At 32.9% G+C, this 16,308-nt stretch overlaps 1 protein-coding gene across 2 annotated transcripts in view; it reads left to right on the forward strand.

Moving 5' to 3' along the window:
- Positions 1 to 15,850, forward strand: part of LOC144966518 (cilia- and flagella-associated protein 99-like) — a 28,795-nt gene extending 12,945 nt beyond the window's left edge. For both annotated transcript variants that reach the window (XM_078903144.1, XM_078903145.1), the window contains exons 7-19: positions 313 to 371; positions 1,120 to 1,227; positions 1,711 to 1,860; positions 2,281 to 2,372; positions 3,282 to 3,486; positions 4,491 to 4,549; positions 5,377 to 5,459; positions 5,970 to 6,022; positions 7,487 to 7,627; positions 8,511 to 8,594; positions 10,618 to 10,697; positions 11,077 to 11,254; positions 13,990 to 15,850. In XM_078903144.1, the coding sequence (XP_078759270.1) occupies positions 313 to 371; positions 1,120 to 1,227; positions 1,711 to 1,860; positions 2,281 to 2,372; positions 3,282 to 3,486; positions 4,491 to 4,549; positions 5,377 to 5,459; positions 5,970 to 6,022; positions 7,487 to 7,627; positions 8,511 to 8,594; positions 10,618 to 10,697; positions 11,077 to 11,254; positions 13,990 to 14,115 (1,418 nt within the window). In that variant the 3' untranslated portion in view covers positions 14,116 to 15,850. The remainder of the gene's footprint in view (positions 1 to 312; positions 372 to 1,119; positions 1,228 to 1,710; positions 1,861 to 2,280; positions 2,373 to 3,281; positions 3,487 to 4,490; positions 4,550 to 5,376; positions 5,460 to 5,969; positions 6,023 to 7,486; positions 7,628 to 8,510; positions 8,595 to 10,617; positions 10,698 to 11,076; positions 11,255 to 13,989) is intronic.
- Positions 15,851 to 16,308: the final 458 nt, after the last annotated feature.

A 16,308-nucleotide genomic window follows, 5' to 3' on the forward strand; every position in this document is an offset into this window, starting at 1 on the left:
TAGAGGGAGTGAGATGAAGAGAGAAAGAGGGGAAATGAAATATAAAAAATGAGTGTGTGTGTGCGTGAGAGAGAGAGAGAGAGAGAGAGAGAGAGAGAGAGAGAGAGAGAGAGAGAGAGAGAGAGAGAGAGAGAGAGAGAGAGATTATAGCTTTTACCCCCCCCCCCCCCCCCCCCACCACCCCATTTCTTTCATCAAGAAAAAAAAAACAAAAAAAAAAACAAAAAAAGAATAACAACAACAAACGAACGATCTCAACTATATTGATTGACTTGGTTTTTTTTTGTTTTTTTTTTTTATCTCATCTTGTAGAAACGAAACCATTCAACTTGACCAAGCCAAGGCCCAGGAGTATTCCTATTCCAGAAAAGGTAGCCCTTTACAAAAATCATCACATTTATCCAATATGATCAACGTTTCATTTCATATCGAAACGTTTATCTCGGAACTTGCATTTTTGCTTTGCAGCACCATCAATTAGGAATTTTCTCTTGGTGCTTCAAGTCAAGACTGAAGACAGGATGTTTTAGATCAACTTTTCCTTAATATTACAAAATCACATATTCACATTCCATTGATGTCAGCATAAATTAATAAATAACAATGTGAAATTGAATGTAAGCTTCAATTTAATTACGAAAACAGATAAAATGGACGTTTTGGCTTTCCCCTTTATCAACAAACAGGATGAATGAAACACTACAGATGAATCAGATAATGTAGAAGTGGCGTTGAACTTAATATATCATATACAATTGTAACATTTATGATTCCCTAGCTAACAGCAACACCTAATATGTTGGCCTGTAAGCCGATATTTTCATTTTTCTCTTAATTTTTTTCAATAGAGATAACACTGTTAATGGCCATTTAACACTTGAGTAGGGTGTGAGAGAATGTGAGTAAAGAGCCTTTTCCAGGGAGTCAACTTTGCCCCGCTCAGAGTTGACTAGAACCCAAGACTTACTGGTCTAAAGACGAGTGTCATATCAAAAGACCACAAAGTGCAAAAATTAAATAATCTAAGATTCTTTTACACTGAATTGATAATGACTGTTGACAGATATATTATTTTTAAACATTTAACCCTTTTACAAACTTCCTATTAACCTTTTTCAGGTCCCCAAGCTACAGAAATCAAAACCCCCTCCATCTACATTGTACAGATCTCCAACAGAGCAAGATGCCATCATGCGTCAAAAAGAAGAAAATCGACGAAGAGCAGAGGTTTGTTCCTTACTATTGAATTCATTTTGTTACTTGGTCGAACCAGTTGAAACATGGTTGTGTTAAAATGCTGCTTTTAAGATTCTTGATAAGGTTGTTTCCTTTTTTATTTATGTATCAAATCTTTGGGATTTTTTCACCTCCCTATGTATGATATTAATGTGTCTTATTATTATTATTATTATTATTATTATTATTATTATTATTATTATTATTATTATTATTATTATTATTATTATTATTACTATTATTATTATTATTATTATTATTATTATTATTATTATTATTATTATTATTACTATTATTATTATTATTATTATTATCATCATTGTTGTTGATGTTGTTGTTGAGATGTACAATAGAGTTAAGACCAGAGTCCTGCTGATTTAGCAATTTGGCTTTCGTGATGGAGCTGATAACACTAACCATAGTCTTTAAAAATGTTGCAGGATGAATGACACATTTATTTTTGAAACATTTTAGGAGCGTCTCATGGAAGCCTCTAGAATGCAATTTGCTTGCGCCAACCCAGAACTGTCAGAGAAGACCAAGCAGATTTTACACGACATCATGATGGAGGAAAATGCCAAGGTCGATGCCAAGAAGGTCAAGGCCAAACCGCTCCCAGATTTTGTAAGGATAAATGTTTTTTGTATCTAGTGTTTGGTGTCTGTGCTGCCACAGTAGTTTAAATGACTTGGCCTATCTAATAATAAATCATCAAACCTTTTATTCGAAATCCATACTTTATATAAATAACAGAGTATTTGTATACAGAGAGAGAGAGAGAGAGAGAGAGAGAGAGAGAGAGAGAGAGAGAGAGAGAGAGAGAGAGAGACAGTGTGTGTGTTTGTGCGTCTGTGTGTGTGTGTGTGTGAGAGAGAGAGGCTGAGAGAAAGAAAGAGAAAGTTTGTGTGTGTGTGTGCGTCTGAGAGAGAGAGAGAGAGAGAGAGAGAGAGAGAGAGAGAGAGAGAGAGAGAGAGAGCGAGAGAGAGAGAGAGGAATGTTGAAAGTATATAATAAATATAAGTTATATGTTTTGCTTTTCTCTAGAAAAAAGATCCATTGCCAGTCAAAATGACTGCCGCCACTATCCTTAGAGAAGGATTGCTGTATCAAAAACAGGAGGACGAAGTGATCAAACAGTAAGTTTGAACAAAAATAATCAGGCATTCCATACCAACTATTCTAAACATGATTTTAAAAAAAATATCACCTGGTTCATGTTTGAATGTTAAAATTGACATCTTCCTTTTCTTCCACAATTTATTTCTTCGATCGTGATTGACAAGTTTGGCAGTGGTTGACAATTTCCTACACTTTACACAAAAATTTGCAGACAGAAAAATTTATTGAATTTTGGGGCAAAGTGTGGCTGAGTTGCTAAGACAATGTACTGTGACCTGGAGGGTCCTGGGTTCAAGCCCCGCTTCTGGCACTTTCATTTTATTTTTCTTGGACGGGCCAAATTATTAACCCCCAACAGCATGGGTGATGCTTGTTGACATCAGATGTTTGTATGATGGATTATATTATCTATATTCCTTCAATCTAATGATGTCGCGCGGACAGGCGTCATTTTTATTTATTTCATTGTTTCTTTGACTCATTCTCTTCTCTTCCCTTTTGTTTTTAACCCTCTCCTTACCAACAATAGGAAAATTGTCCCATTCAAAAGTTACGATACAGACAACATTTTGTCTCCTTCTGATTTCTTTTGTGCATCACAAGATTTCAAGAAACATTTTTGTTTTAGTTATATAAAATTATAACTGTGTTGTAGAGCTTGTTTTGAACAAGAAATTATGTATCACAAGAACTTGCTGCTTTTGTGTTCGAGTGATGTAAAATCTAGTTTTGTGTTTGTTGGGTGCGAAGTTTTGGGGAAAATCATGAAAATTGCTAGTAAGGAGAGACGAGAGTTAAATCACTGTTTCCAATTCTACCAAAAGTTCACAAATTTAATTATTTTGCCTCTTATGATTTATTAAAGCAACATATCTACAATTGATTTCTTGAATTCATTCAGTTACATATATATTTTTTTTTCTCAGACTGAGACAGTTGGAGGCAGGTGCCCATGACAAGAGCGATTTCCTTCAATGGCAATCACAGATGAAGCAGCAGGATCTAGAGGCTGAGCTTGCAGCTGTGGAGGAGAGGCGGTTGAAAGGGAAACTTAGTCACGAGGAAGCCATTTTAGCAAGGACCAACTTGATCACAGAGAACCAAGCAAGGGTACAGGACATGAAGAAAGAGGTAAATTGGGCAGATAAACTTGTCAAAAACTAGTTGTATTGTTTGCTTATTGATTAATATTAATTCAACTTCTTATCTTGTATAATTTTATCTTTATAGAATATTTACACCAATTCTCCATTCGAAACTTTCTAGATCTGGTAATAGGTTCAATTAATTATTTTTTTATTAACTTCACTTGATCACTTGAAGTATTAGGCTTTAAGTGATTCTTGATACTATTTTTAGTACAGATATTAACTTGGAATGGAGTATGTGTGAGAGATTAGATATCAAACAATGGGAAGCATGGACCTACTATTATATCTATTTACCGAAAAAAAAAAACCCCGAAAAAAAATATAAATAAATAAAAACCCAGAAAAATTCAGAATGAAAGAAATTAATAAGAATGTGACTAGAAAAGTAATTTTTTTTTTTCTGGAAATCAAAAAATTGTGTCAGCCATTCATTCAATCTTAATTTAGATTTAAAGTTTAGGTTTTCAAAAAGGATAACTAATACAAAAAAATTAGCATGCATTGGCTATCAAGAATAAATTGTTTGAGACTGTGGGACAGGTAGGTGTCAGAATGATTTAACTGTTCTTTCAATTTGATATAATTCTTTTCTGAAACATTGAACTTGTCCGGTCTTAATATTTATATGGAAAATGTGTTGACTTCTGGGAAACTGAAGAGAACTGAAACTATTTCATTGTGATCTGAGACAAATTCTAAACCAGAAAGTCTACACTGATAATAATTCAAGCTTTTATAGGCATATATATACACATTTATTGTGGATTCTATTTTGAAATTTATCTTTATAAAATTTTGGTCAAAAGGCTCACTGGAAAAAAAAATATGATGTAGTAAATAATTATTGTTGACAAAATTATCAAATAAAAAATTTAAGCTTCTCAAATCGCCCTTTATATTTATTACCTATGAAGCTAATCACATTACATTTGTTGTCAATTTTTGCCTTTTAAAGTCATATCATTTTTTCCCTTCACCATTTAGACTGCTGAAATGATGAGGGAGTACTTGGACGAAAAGTTTGAAAAGGAGAAGGAGATGAAGTAAGTCAACTGTTTTCTATCTTGAATGATTGAATGTGGAGTCTTTGATTAGTCCACACTCCTACTGGACCATTGGCAAATCTTCTCCATCTTTATTTCAACTCTCTGTCATCTTCTCTGTTTCTCCCCATGGGTGTTCTTCATTCTTTAATTCGTCTATTTCTCTCATCTTCCAGCTATTTCCAGCCGCCTTCTTCGTAAAGTGCTTTTAGCATGTTTAGTGGATATTGCGCTATATAAAAGCTCGTTTGTTTTTTTCCTTATTCCCTGTTGAATCCATGTTAGAGCCTAGTTAGAAACTAGCACTGGTCTTAGGTGTGAAGTAGTACCTGGGTATTTTCATTAACGGATATAGTAAGAGTGCTAGTACACAAAAGCCGCCTAACAGCCAACTGGTTATGTATGAAATGGAAATATGGTTCCAAATGGCATGTTATGGGAATAAATGGATCATTGTGAAGTGCAAATAATTGAATAATAAAAACTTCAAAGTCACAAGGTACCTAATTGATTTTCTTATTCACTTTTTTTCCTTTTTGTAGATTGTCAAGAGTATGTCTACTCATAGTTATATTGATCTTCGAACTCTATATACCATTATTATCATCGGTGGTGGTGGTGGTGGTGGTGATGATGATGATGATGATGATGATGATGATGATGATGGTGATGGTGATGATGATGATGATGATGATGATTATGATGATGATGATGATGATGATGATGATGATGATGATGATGATGATGAGGATGTGTATTTAGTCAGTAGCTGTTTGAATATCTATATAAATATTCAATAAACAAATTATCCTTCTTTTTCTCTGCAGACAATTGGTCGAGAACACAATGGCTGGTCACCGCAATGCCAAGGATGCTAAAAAGAGACTCCAGGAATACAAACAAAAGATTGGTAGGTATCAAATTGAAATTTTAAGTTGATAAAATGATAAATATTAAAATAGGTATTACGCATTTCCATAGTCAGCTTTGACATCAATTCTTTATATATTTTTCCTGAACACTACATAGCATCAAATTTCAATTTCATACTGTATACTAACCTTCTTTTTTTATACTAGCATTCCTGTAATATCTATCTTTCTTATTACCTGTCATTCACTGTTATGCTGGGTTCGGCAATATATCTATAAGTGCTTCGCCCAAGGCTTTACAATTTTACAGATATGAAATTTCTATTCTTGTGACCTATCTATCCAATTACTTATCCGTGTCAATGGATAGCTGCAGCACACATGAAATATGAATGATAAAAGCTTATTTGCATCTTTAACACAGAGAGCGTGTTCGATAAATAAATTTTTAGTTTTTCACAAGGTAATCACTATTACGGAAATGCTTGATAAATTGAGGAACTGTCTTAAATGTAATCTCATTTTTAAAACACGAACTTCAATTACAGTTCAAGAAGTAACGGAGGAAAGCAGAGAAATGATGAAACAAGCCCTTGAGGAGGTAAGGCTATAGATTTTATTATTATATATCTATAATTTCCCGTGATCAAAGCAAGCTAATAATAAACCATTTAAACCTTAAGTTTTCATTAACACATTTGATACTTCAATGTGTTTTGTTGGGTTTGTTTTTTTTTTTTTTTGGTTGATATTTGTTTTTTAGATTTTGTTAATTTTTTAGCATTGTACAAAAAGTAGTCAACTACAGGAGAACTCTAAAGATTGGAATGTTAGAAATCCAAGGAAAAATAGTAAAAATAGAGACAATACTACAAAAAAGAACCATTTGGGCAGACCAATATCAGTTATCCTTTTGTTATTTTTTTTTTCTTTAAAATGCCCTAATCTGTCTGTCTCAAGCAGGAACATTGCTGCTGGGCAACCCAATCGGACAATTTTGCTAGAATCAAAATAGTCGTCTCTCCACTGAGTTGTGTACAGTTCGCATGGAACAAACTGCTAGACACCACTTTATGAGCATGTTGTTAAGTTTCGAGACTTTTCTCTTTATTAAGCAGAATACATGAATACCGACATGGAGTATGCTCAATACCTAGCATCTCGTATCAGCATTAACATTATTTACACATGTGTTTGTTCAAGCTATATATTATTTTGAATTTATAACAACCTAATACCAAAGCAGATTGTGGGAATCAAGAGCTTATACAACCGTATTTTGACACCATTCCTGTAGTGTGATAAAACAGTAACAATTGCTTGTTGCATTTGGATACTAGTCTGGTGTAAAACAACATCATTTCTACAAGATCTAAATTAAACTGCTAATTGGGCATAAAAACCAGTCCATATGAGAACCAAACTCTTAACAACCAAGTTAGCACTTTCCCCAGTTTAGAGTAATACTAGAAGTGCTTAAATGAGTCAATAAAATGTATTGTAAAATAAAGGGAGTAAAAATTACTATTATAAAAGATACAAAACAAATTAAACGACGTTTTGGCCTTAGGCCTTCTTCGGGTAAAAAAATAAAGGGAAATATGTTATTACAATGGCATTATAGATAAAACATCATAGGTAAAAATGTGTGTATATATGTGTGTGTGTGCGTGTGTGGTGTGTGTGTGTGTATGTATATGTGTGCCTGCAAGGGAAGGAGAAATAGAGAGTGTGTGTGAGAAAGAGAGAGATAGATAGATAGATAGATAGAGAGCGAGAGAGAGAGAGAGAGAGAGAGAGAGAGAGAGAGAGAGAGAGAGAGAGAGAGAGAGAGAGAGAGCGACAATGAAATGAAGTAATGAGACGAAATGTAAACCTAGATCAAAACTATATAAATCAATCACAAGATAGGGGCCCTTTTTGTAGCTTGACCAGTGTTTGTTTCTTACATTTTTGTTGTGGGGAAAAAAGTAAATCAATGACATCACTGATCACAATTTTTTACTTATACCACCACCGCCCCCCCCCCCCCCCCCCCCCCTCCTCCTCCCTTTTCTACTGACAGGCCGAGAGAGACATGCGCTGCAAGATGGAGCTCATCCAGCAGATCCGAGCCATGGAGGCTACACCTGTCAGCAGATTCAAGATGGTGGATTTGGCCAGTACTTCTGGTGCAGAATTACTTAGTGAAATGAGCATTTTGGAGGTGAGAAAATATACTGTCTTTCAAATACTTTTACTCATATAATATATAAACGATCATCATCTTTGAAGATAAACATTTCACTTTCATTTATTTTTACACAATCATATATTTCTTATATATATATATATATATATATATATATATATATATATATATATATATATATATATATATATATTATATATATATATATATATATATATATTTATGAGTGTTGGTGGGTACTTGTAGGTACGAAAGTGCTCGATAATGGTGGTTAGAGCTAATATATAATGTAAATTTTCACTCACATTTTTTTGGCCGAGACGACTCGTTTCTGTCGAGTCGTCTAGGCCAAAAAAATGTGAGTGAAAATTTACATTATATATATATATATATATATATATATATATAATATATATATATATATATATATATATATATATATATATATATATATATATTGTGTGCTTAATATTCAGCTTCAAAATGAAATAACTTCAAATAAATCAGTGAATACTTGCCAATTTAATTTTGATAATCATTCAGAATTAGTTCAGATGTTTAAGTTTCTACTGAATTTATTAAGTCTCACTTTATGATTTGAGATTTGAATACTGATGGAATTCATGAAAATGAAATATCAAATATATAAGCAAAACAACCAAAAATGTTAGAAGCCATAATTTATTAGATTTAACCTCAAAGTGGTAAATAAATAGATATAAGATATTTTGTATATTAAAGGTTAAAAAATGGAAAGGAAAAAGTAAATTCTGGATTCCTTAGTTAAGAGTCTTGATTATTGATGTAATCACAATATCAGTACCTGTATGGGACGTAAATTTAATTTCATGCATTCATCATGTCATTTGAAATACATTTTTTACTTTTTCCTTCGTAGCTGAGAGAAAGACTTGCACTATTGAAGGAGAAAAACAAAGAGGAGGAAGAAATGAAACGAGATAATATTTTGAATTCCAAACAGGTAAGTTGATATTACATGAAACCTTGATTATTAAACAGTATTCAGCAAGTAATAGCAGCTCATTTTCACGTATCTTGGCTATGTGGTCTAGTGGTATGACACTCACTTTCGGATCAGAAGGTCCTGGGTTTGAGCCTCGCTCTGTGCATAGTTGAGTCCTTGGAGAAGGCTCTTTACTCACATTCTCAGGTGTAAAATGAGTACCTGGCTGTTAACAGCATTGTCTCTGTCCAAAAAATTGTAATATTGCCTAACAGGCATCATGTCCCGTCCTTCATGTTAAATGTTTCTGTTGGCGAGGGACCCCTTGTAAAGCGCTTTGAGCACGTTTAGTGGATATAGCACTATATAAAAGCTCAATTTTGTTTTTATCTCGAAGCATACAGTTATCATGATTTAGATTTTTTTTTTTTTTTTGTTCAAGTAGAATCTTGTAATTAATTGTTTAAAGCTGGGCCTCAAATAGGATAATACGAAAATTAATTTAACTTCGACTGAAGACAATCAATATATAATATTGATGAATTTTATTATTCATTTTCTGTTAACTTTTCCTTTTGATTTAATAAACAAATGAATATATCTGTCAGGCTCAGGTGCGTATCAATCTATCTGGTCCTTGTATAAAACCAGAATCCATTTCTTGACACAAAGATAGGCACTGTGTGCCAAATCAACATATAGTGATTACATAGCAGTTTACCTTGTTAACTGATTAATGTTCTGTACAAAAGGCATTATTTTATTTCATCTTCTCTTTTTTTTTTTTTTTTTTTGGTGGGGGGTGGGGGGTCAGTTCTTGACTGGTCCAAACTACTGGGAAGCAATATAAATATTTAAATATTGTAATATGTATAGAATTGTAGTTTTCACATTAAGAACTGATTCTGTGACAGTATTGGTTTGGATTGTATTACATTAGGAACCTTTGAGCATTATTTGAGTAGCCATCAAAGTGACAGATTTGGGAGCAGGCACTGTGGAAAAAAAGAGTTGCCTATAAGATTTGTACTGTTGTCTACAAATCCCTTATCACTAACAGTCCCTCCTATATTAAATCCCTTCTGAACATCTATGTCCCCAATAGAAACTTGAGGCCAAGCAATGACCAATCAGTCTTTGTCAAACCTAAGACCTTGCTTAAAATAGGGGAACAATCTATTCAATTTTCGCCTCCCCCCATTTTTGGAACTCTCTCTCATCACATGTAAGATACTCGGATTCATTGACAACTTTCAAATCTCGCTTAAAGTTTTATCTTTTTACTTCATGAGTTGCAATACTGTTATCACATTTTGTTGTTGTTTAATTGAATTCGTATCACTTTTCCATCAACACTTGTCTTACTGTAATATGTTTTGTTTTATATCACTGTAAAGCACTTCGAGCCTGTGCTGTGTCAATGGGGTAAAGAGATATATAAAATCCAATTTATTATATTATTATTATATTAAAAGGTGTGAATGAAACAATGCCAGACAGAGCAGAAACAAAAAGACAAGATAAAACCATCCCAAAAAATCAGCCTGCCTTGACTGGAAATCGAACTTCATGTCAGACGTGCTTCAATTACTCTATCGGGTATATTATGTCTGACTGGTAATCAAGAGATCTGATTTTTGATTCCCAGTCGAGGTAGCCTCATTTTGGGGGGATTTATTTTTCTTGTATTTTTCTTTCTACTTTGTCTGGTTCTATTTCATTCACACTTTTACAGAATTTTACTTGTGTGACTGTCTCATATATTCCTCATTAGCTTTGCTAAGTTCTATTGACTTAATATTTTTTGATGAAATAAAAAGTTTCAGCTACCCATTTATTTCTAGCTGAAAAATTCTTGCCCCGTGACTTTTAAACAGCGTCCTTAATTCAGGGATCTGGCCTATAATATGCTAACATAAGTCACCATAATGACTGAAATGGTATAATAATCACTTTTATGTAACTTTTTTTTCTTTTCCTGCTGATATTTCTTAACATTTTAATTTGTCAAACATTTAATGCAATTCACTGTTTATTTCAGGCCAAGGCTGAATATTTATCTGAGACAATGGATAAAGTGTTGAAACACCGTGCTGAGCAAACGCGATCTGCAGCTATAAAGTAATGCGCTAAACTTTTAAATTTAAAACTTATTTTCTTTTCTTTGAATAACACATTTATTTATCAACTCATTTACTAACCTGTGTCATTTTGTTTCTTGATACTTTCTTTAAAAAAAAAGTGTGGTCTTAATTTATTTAAAGGATACATATTATATGCCAATCATGAATTTTTAAAAAAACCCAAAGAAACTTATACGGATACTACTTATATTTAGATTAAGTTCAAACCCCTTCATTGTTTTAAGAAATAAATACTGTTATCCTTCATACACCAAAAAATAATGTCCATTTTTGATTAGCCTTTTAATAAACAAAAATGAGGATAATACATTTATGTCAAACTAAGAATTATCTCCAATTTCAATCTCTCTCCACAGACTTGAAGAGAAAAAGAAAGTCCAGTCAGAGCCTCGACGGTTTAGGAATGAAAACTTGACTGAATTGGAAAAGAAGTTACAGGAGAGGCGCAGTGCCCGGATACAAGAGCAACAACGCAAACAACTCTTACCTTCACAAGCATCTGCCAGACGTACAAGCACTTTGATAGACCAGAAAGTAAGTGTGTGCAGAAAATCTACACTTCTGAGAAAGCATGTTACAAGTGGTGGCCTTAAATGGCAGAGCCGTCTTAACGATTGTAATGTTATGCCAAAGGCAGTTTTGTAGGATATTTTGTCATTAGTCAATTCAGTCATTGAAGTTTTAATTATAAGGATATTCTGCAAACGAATTTACAATTTATTTTTTGTTTGAGTCTATGTTTTGACACACTGAGTACCGTGGGTATTCTCTGTTTACTTTATCGTATACTGTCATATGATCAGTGCATTACAAAAAATTAAGGCAATAAATTATTTTGTTCACCGAGGGGGGATGGATGGGTGTTTTTTTGGGAGTTTTTTTTTGTTTCTTTTTTTTTTTTTTTGGGGGGGGGGGGGGGGGGGGAGGGGGGAGATTTTTATTTCTTAATAAATATTTTTTTCAATGTACCTATTTTAAAGAGACATTTATCATTTATTTATCTCTTGTAATATTTTTAAAAAATCATAATAATAACTCTGATTTAATTTGCCGTTACATTAAATGAACATGGACTATGAGAATCTAGTGTGAGTAATTATGGTTTAGTATGCATTGTTTGATTTTTGTTTGTTAAAAATTACTTTGTTTGTTAAGCTATATCTTAGATATTTTATATATTTATCACATCATGAATCCCCTTCACTGCATTGCAAGTTGTTTAAATTGACGCAACATTGTTCAGTTTTATTTTTTCTGTCCTTTGTCTCTCATTTCTCATTAATATTGTAAAGAAAAAAAGATTTATAAACACACTTAGAGAGAGAGAGAGAGAGAGAGAGAGAGAGAGAGAGAGAGAGAGAGAGAGAGAGAGAGAGAGAGAGAGAGAGAGAGAGAGAGAGAGAGAGAGAGAGAGAGAGAGAGAGAGAGGGGCGGGTTTGTTCTGGCCTCATATTGTGAGCAGTTTGTTATGGCTGTGACTGCCTCATACTAAGGCTGCGTGTAGTTTATTCGTGTTACCTCTTCAAATATTAATGTTGATGACAAAGATTTATATATATAATTTTTAATTCAATGTTCCTGAAGGTCAAGATATTCAACTTGCAGTGTGATTACTTTTTTTCACATCCCAAATAGGAGTTTACAGGATTCCCCCCATTTTGAACATTAAATATATTCTAATAAAATTTCGATTACTTATTCAATTTGAATAATTTCCAGTACATCTTCAAACAAAAATTGTCAGTATTTTTTAATATTTTGAAAATTTCAATCCTGAACTCTCATTTTCATTTGATCTTTTTTTTTCAATTTATTTTTTATTTGTGTTCACCTAATCTTACGTATTTTAATGACCATTGGTCTTCAGATTTGTTTTATTATGTTGACTTGAATTTCAATTTTATGATGTTTGGTATAAAGAATCAGAAATAAGGTTAGAAATTTTATTATTTTGAATATATATATTCTAATGCGGTTTAAATTATCATTTGAAAAATAATAATTTGGGCAAAGAATTTCTGAAAACTCTAGAACAAATATGTCACACATTTTAGCCGATGGTAATCCACAATGAAAAAATTGATCCCCGTTTTGATGCATCACTGAGTGCTGGAGTCGATATCAGTGGAAGGCTCAGGGTTCGAGTCCTGCCCTGTGCGGCACATAGTTGAATCCTTGGAAAAGGCTCTTTGCTCACATTGTACTCAGGTGTAAAATGAATACCTGGCAATTAACAGCAAAATTGTAGTATTGCCTAGCAGGCATCATGTCTCGTCCTACATGTTAAGTGTTGCTGTTGACCATGGACCCCTTGTATAGCACTTTGAGCATGTTTAGTGGATATCGCATTCTATAAATGCTCTAGTTTTTTTTACATCTTCTACTACTACTACTACTACTACTACTACTACTACTACTACTACTACTACTACTACTACTACTACTACTACTACTACTACTACTACTACTACTACTACTACTACTACTACTACTACACTACTACTACTACTTACTACTACTACTACTACTACTACTACTACTACTACTACTACTACTACTACTACTACTACTATACTACTACTACTACTACTACTCCCTACTACTACTACTACTACTACTACTACTACTACTACTACTTACTACTACTACTACTACTACTACTACTACTACTACTACTACTACTACTACTACTACTACTACTACTATACTACTACTACTACTACTACTACTACTACTACTACTACTACTACTACTACTACTACTACTACTACTACTACTACTACTACTACTACTACTACTACTACTACTACTACTACTACTACTACTACTACTACTACTACTACTACTACTACTACTACTACTACTACTACTACTACTACTACTACTACTACTACTACTACTACTACTACTACTACTACTACTACTACTACTACTACTACTACTACTACTACTACTACTACTACTACTACTACTACTACTACTACTACTACTACTACTACTACTACTACTACTACTACTACTACTACTACTACTACTACTACTACTACTACTACTACTACTACTACTACTACTACTACTACTACTACTACTACTACTACTACTACTACTACTACTACTACTGCTATTACTATTAGTATTACTCCCACAACTACTACTACTAGTTTAACATTTATTGCTAATCATATTTGTCATTATTGTTAATCATATTTGTCGTCATCGCTTTTGTCTTCATCATTACCATTATTTCCATTTCTAATATATTATCACAGAAAGCACTGGAGGCCAGTCGATGGAAAGAGTTGGAGAAGACCCAGGAGAAATCTGCCATGTTACTCGCTCAAAGCCCCATAATGTCTGCAGCATCTCGACGCCTGACTGCTGTTAGCTCCATATGATTAATAGATTAATGTACTATATATCGTATAGGCTGTGAAATAAAAAATCATAAAACATTTTTGTGTCTGAAATAAATACAAAAGCAGTAAGTTCGATTGAATAACTATGGAAACATTGACACAATAAATTTGCCCTCATTAGCTTTCCTTTTGTTACAAAAAATAAAACAAAATTTATTGGTCTTCAATGAAAATATTAATGAGTGATTTGCATTGAATTATTTATTTTCACGAATAAAGCTTGACATTTGATTATCAATACTATGCTTTTAGGTAAGATACCCGCAATATCCACCAGCCGGATAAAATGTACCAACACACAAATCTATGCGTGATTTTAAATGTTTATAGTCCGATTGATTGAATTTAGTGAGAACTGCTCATTAAAATGGCTGTCTAAAAACAATAAGAGCGAAGTGATGTCAGCTTTGATCCTTCGATACAAATTCTGACATAGAGTCCTCTGTAAGGCAATTCTTTTATTTTACTGTAACAACTTTACAATATCACCACCATTGCGCTATTATTGCTGTCTTACAAATAAAATCAAACAGAAATGGTGAGCAAGAAACATTTTATTCCGACTGTTGAAACAGCTGTCTTCTGTTTCCTTTTTTTTCCGGGAGTTGGGTATGGGATTCGGGCAATTAAATTTATAATTATTTTTCAATGGCTAACTAAACAATTCAAAGTATTGTGTGAGCCAATGATACAAATTAAATAGTTGTGTTTGTATTCTAAGCCATGGTTCATAAAGTCTCCTTAACAATTTCCATTCCATCAATAGGAATAATGTATCTTTTAGCTGAAAAGATCGATTACAACCAAATGTTCCAATCTATTTATCCAATTAGGGTTTATGTATATTTCTATTCAATACATCTTTGATATAATTTGGAAAAGAGAGAGGGGATGGGGAGATTTGTACATTTACAATCACTGTACCATCTTGAAAGTGTAATATAATGATTGAAATGAACATGACAGAGTTTGTTCATTTATGTACGTCTCAAATAAAACACATTCCATAACAAATGGCACGCATTATCATTACTGTTGTTTACTTTCCTTTTGATAAGTAAAAAGGAAACCAATGTCAATTTAGGTTTGGACCATTTAGTCAATTTATTATATTGTGATTTTTGTAAAGCTTTTCAGTCTTCGTCAATCTGTGTGAATATTTAATGGGAAATTCCGTCCATTTTTCAAATGATACCTTAGTGACGTTAATTGTTTACTCTTTTTAAATAAAAAAATAACAAACAATTTATAATGATTTGAAAAGAGTAGGAGAAACTCATCAAATACGGGTGTAAAAAATAGATGTAACATGTTTTACATGTTTTAAGGGGTGGGGGAGATAGGTTGTCATTTGATTATGAAAGTGTGATCAGTATTATCAAAATGATTAGTGTATTACTATTCACTATTACCTGTATTGAAATCACATTTTTAGTAATTGACCTTTAAGTTCAATGTTTTAGTCCGAAAAGAAAAAGTTCAGTTTTTGTTCCGTTTATTTTTGTTTTTGATTTTGTGTGTGTGTGTGTGGGGGGGGGGGGGGGGGGGGGGGTTCTAGGAAATCTTTTTATTGATAGAATTTTGAATTTATCATGAGCAGGTAACAGATATGGGTAATGACTAGCATTTTGAAGCACAATGTATATTTTTTACACTTTTACATAAACTATGCTATGCTGTGATAAATAAAAGTTTACAGTATGATTTAAAACAATACAAACGTATCAACTTATTTTGTGTTCTTCTTGCATGATATTCCATTATACTCAGTGATTTACAAATGTCGCCGAAGAACAAGAATAAAACATATCGGGTTTTCCGACAGCAATCTTTAATACTGTGTAACGGACATGTATCAATATCAAATATTATAGAAGTCAATAAGTTTCATGATTGAGTTGACTGCATTGATAACTCACTGGTTTTGACATATTATATTTCTCCGAAAATTGAAACTTTTTCCAGTTTGATATTTTTTTTGAATAGACCTTAAAAACGTCTGTCATTTGTTTGTGACTCCTTATCAAGTACAATATGCAAATTTTTAAAACCCATAATTTCTTAGAATTAGAATCTCATCATGAGGCCCGTGGAGCAAGAGTTTATCCCAGTTTCATGGCATGAAGCAGACAATAGCAATTGCTTGCTACCCTTTGGATAGGATGCTAGTCA

The sequence above is a fragment of the Berghia stephanieae genome, chromosome 2, assembly GCF_034508935.2.
Source record: "Berghia stephanieae isolate SIO BIC M18660-M18661 chromosome 2, UCSD_Bste_1.3, whole genome shotgun sequence".
NCBI classification, from domain to species: domain Eukaryota; kingdom Metazoa; phylum Mollusca; class Gastropoda; order Nudibranchia; family Aeolidiidae; genus Berghia; species Berghia stephanieae.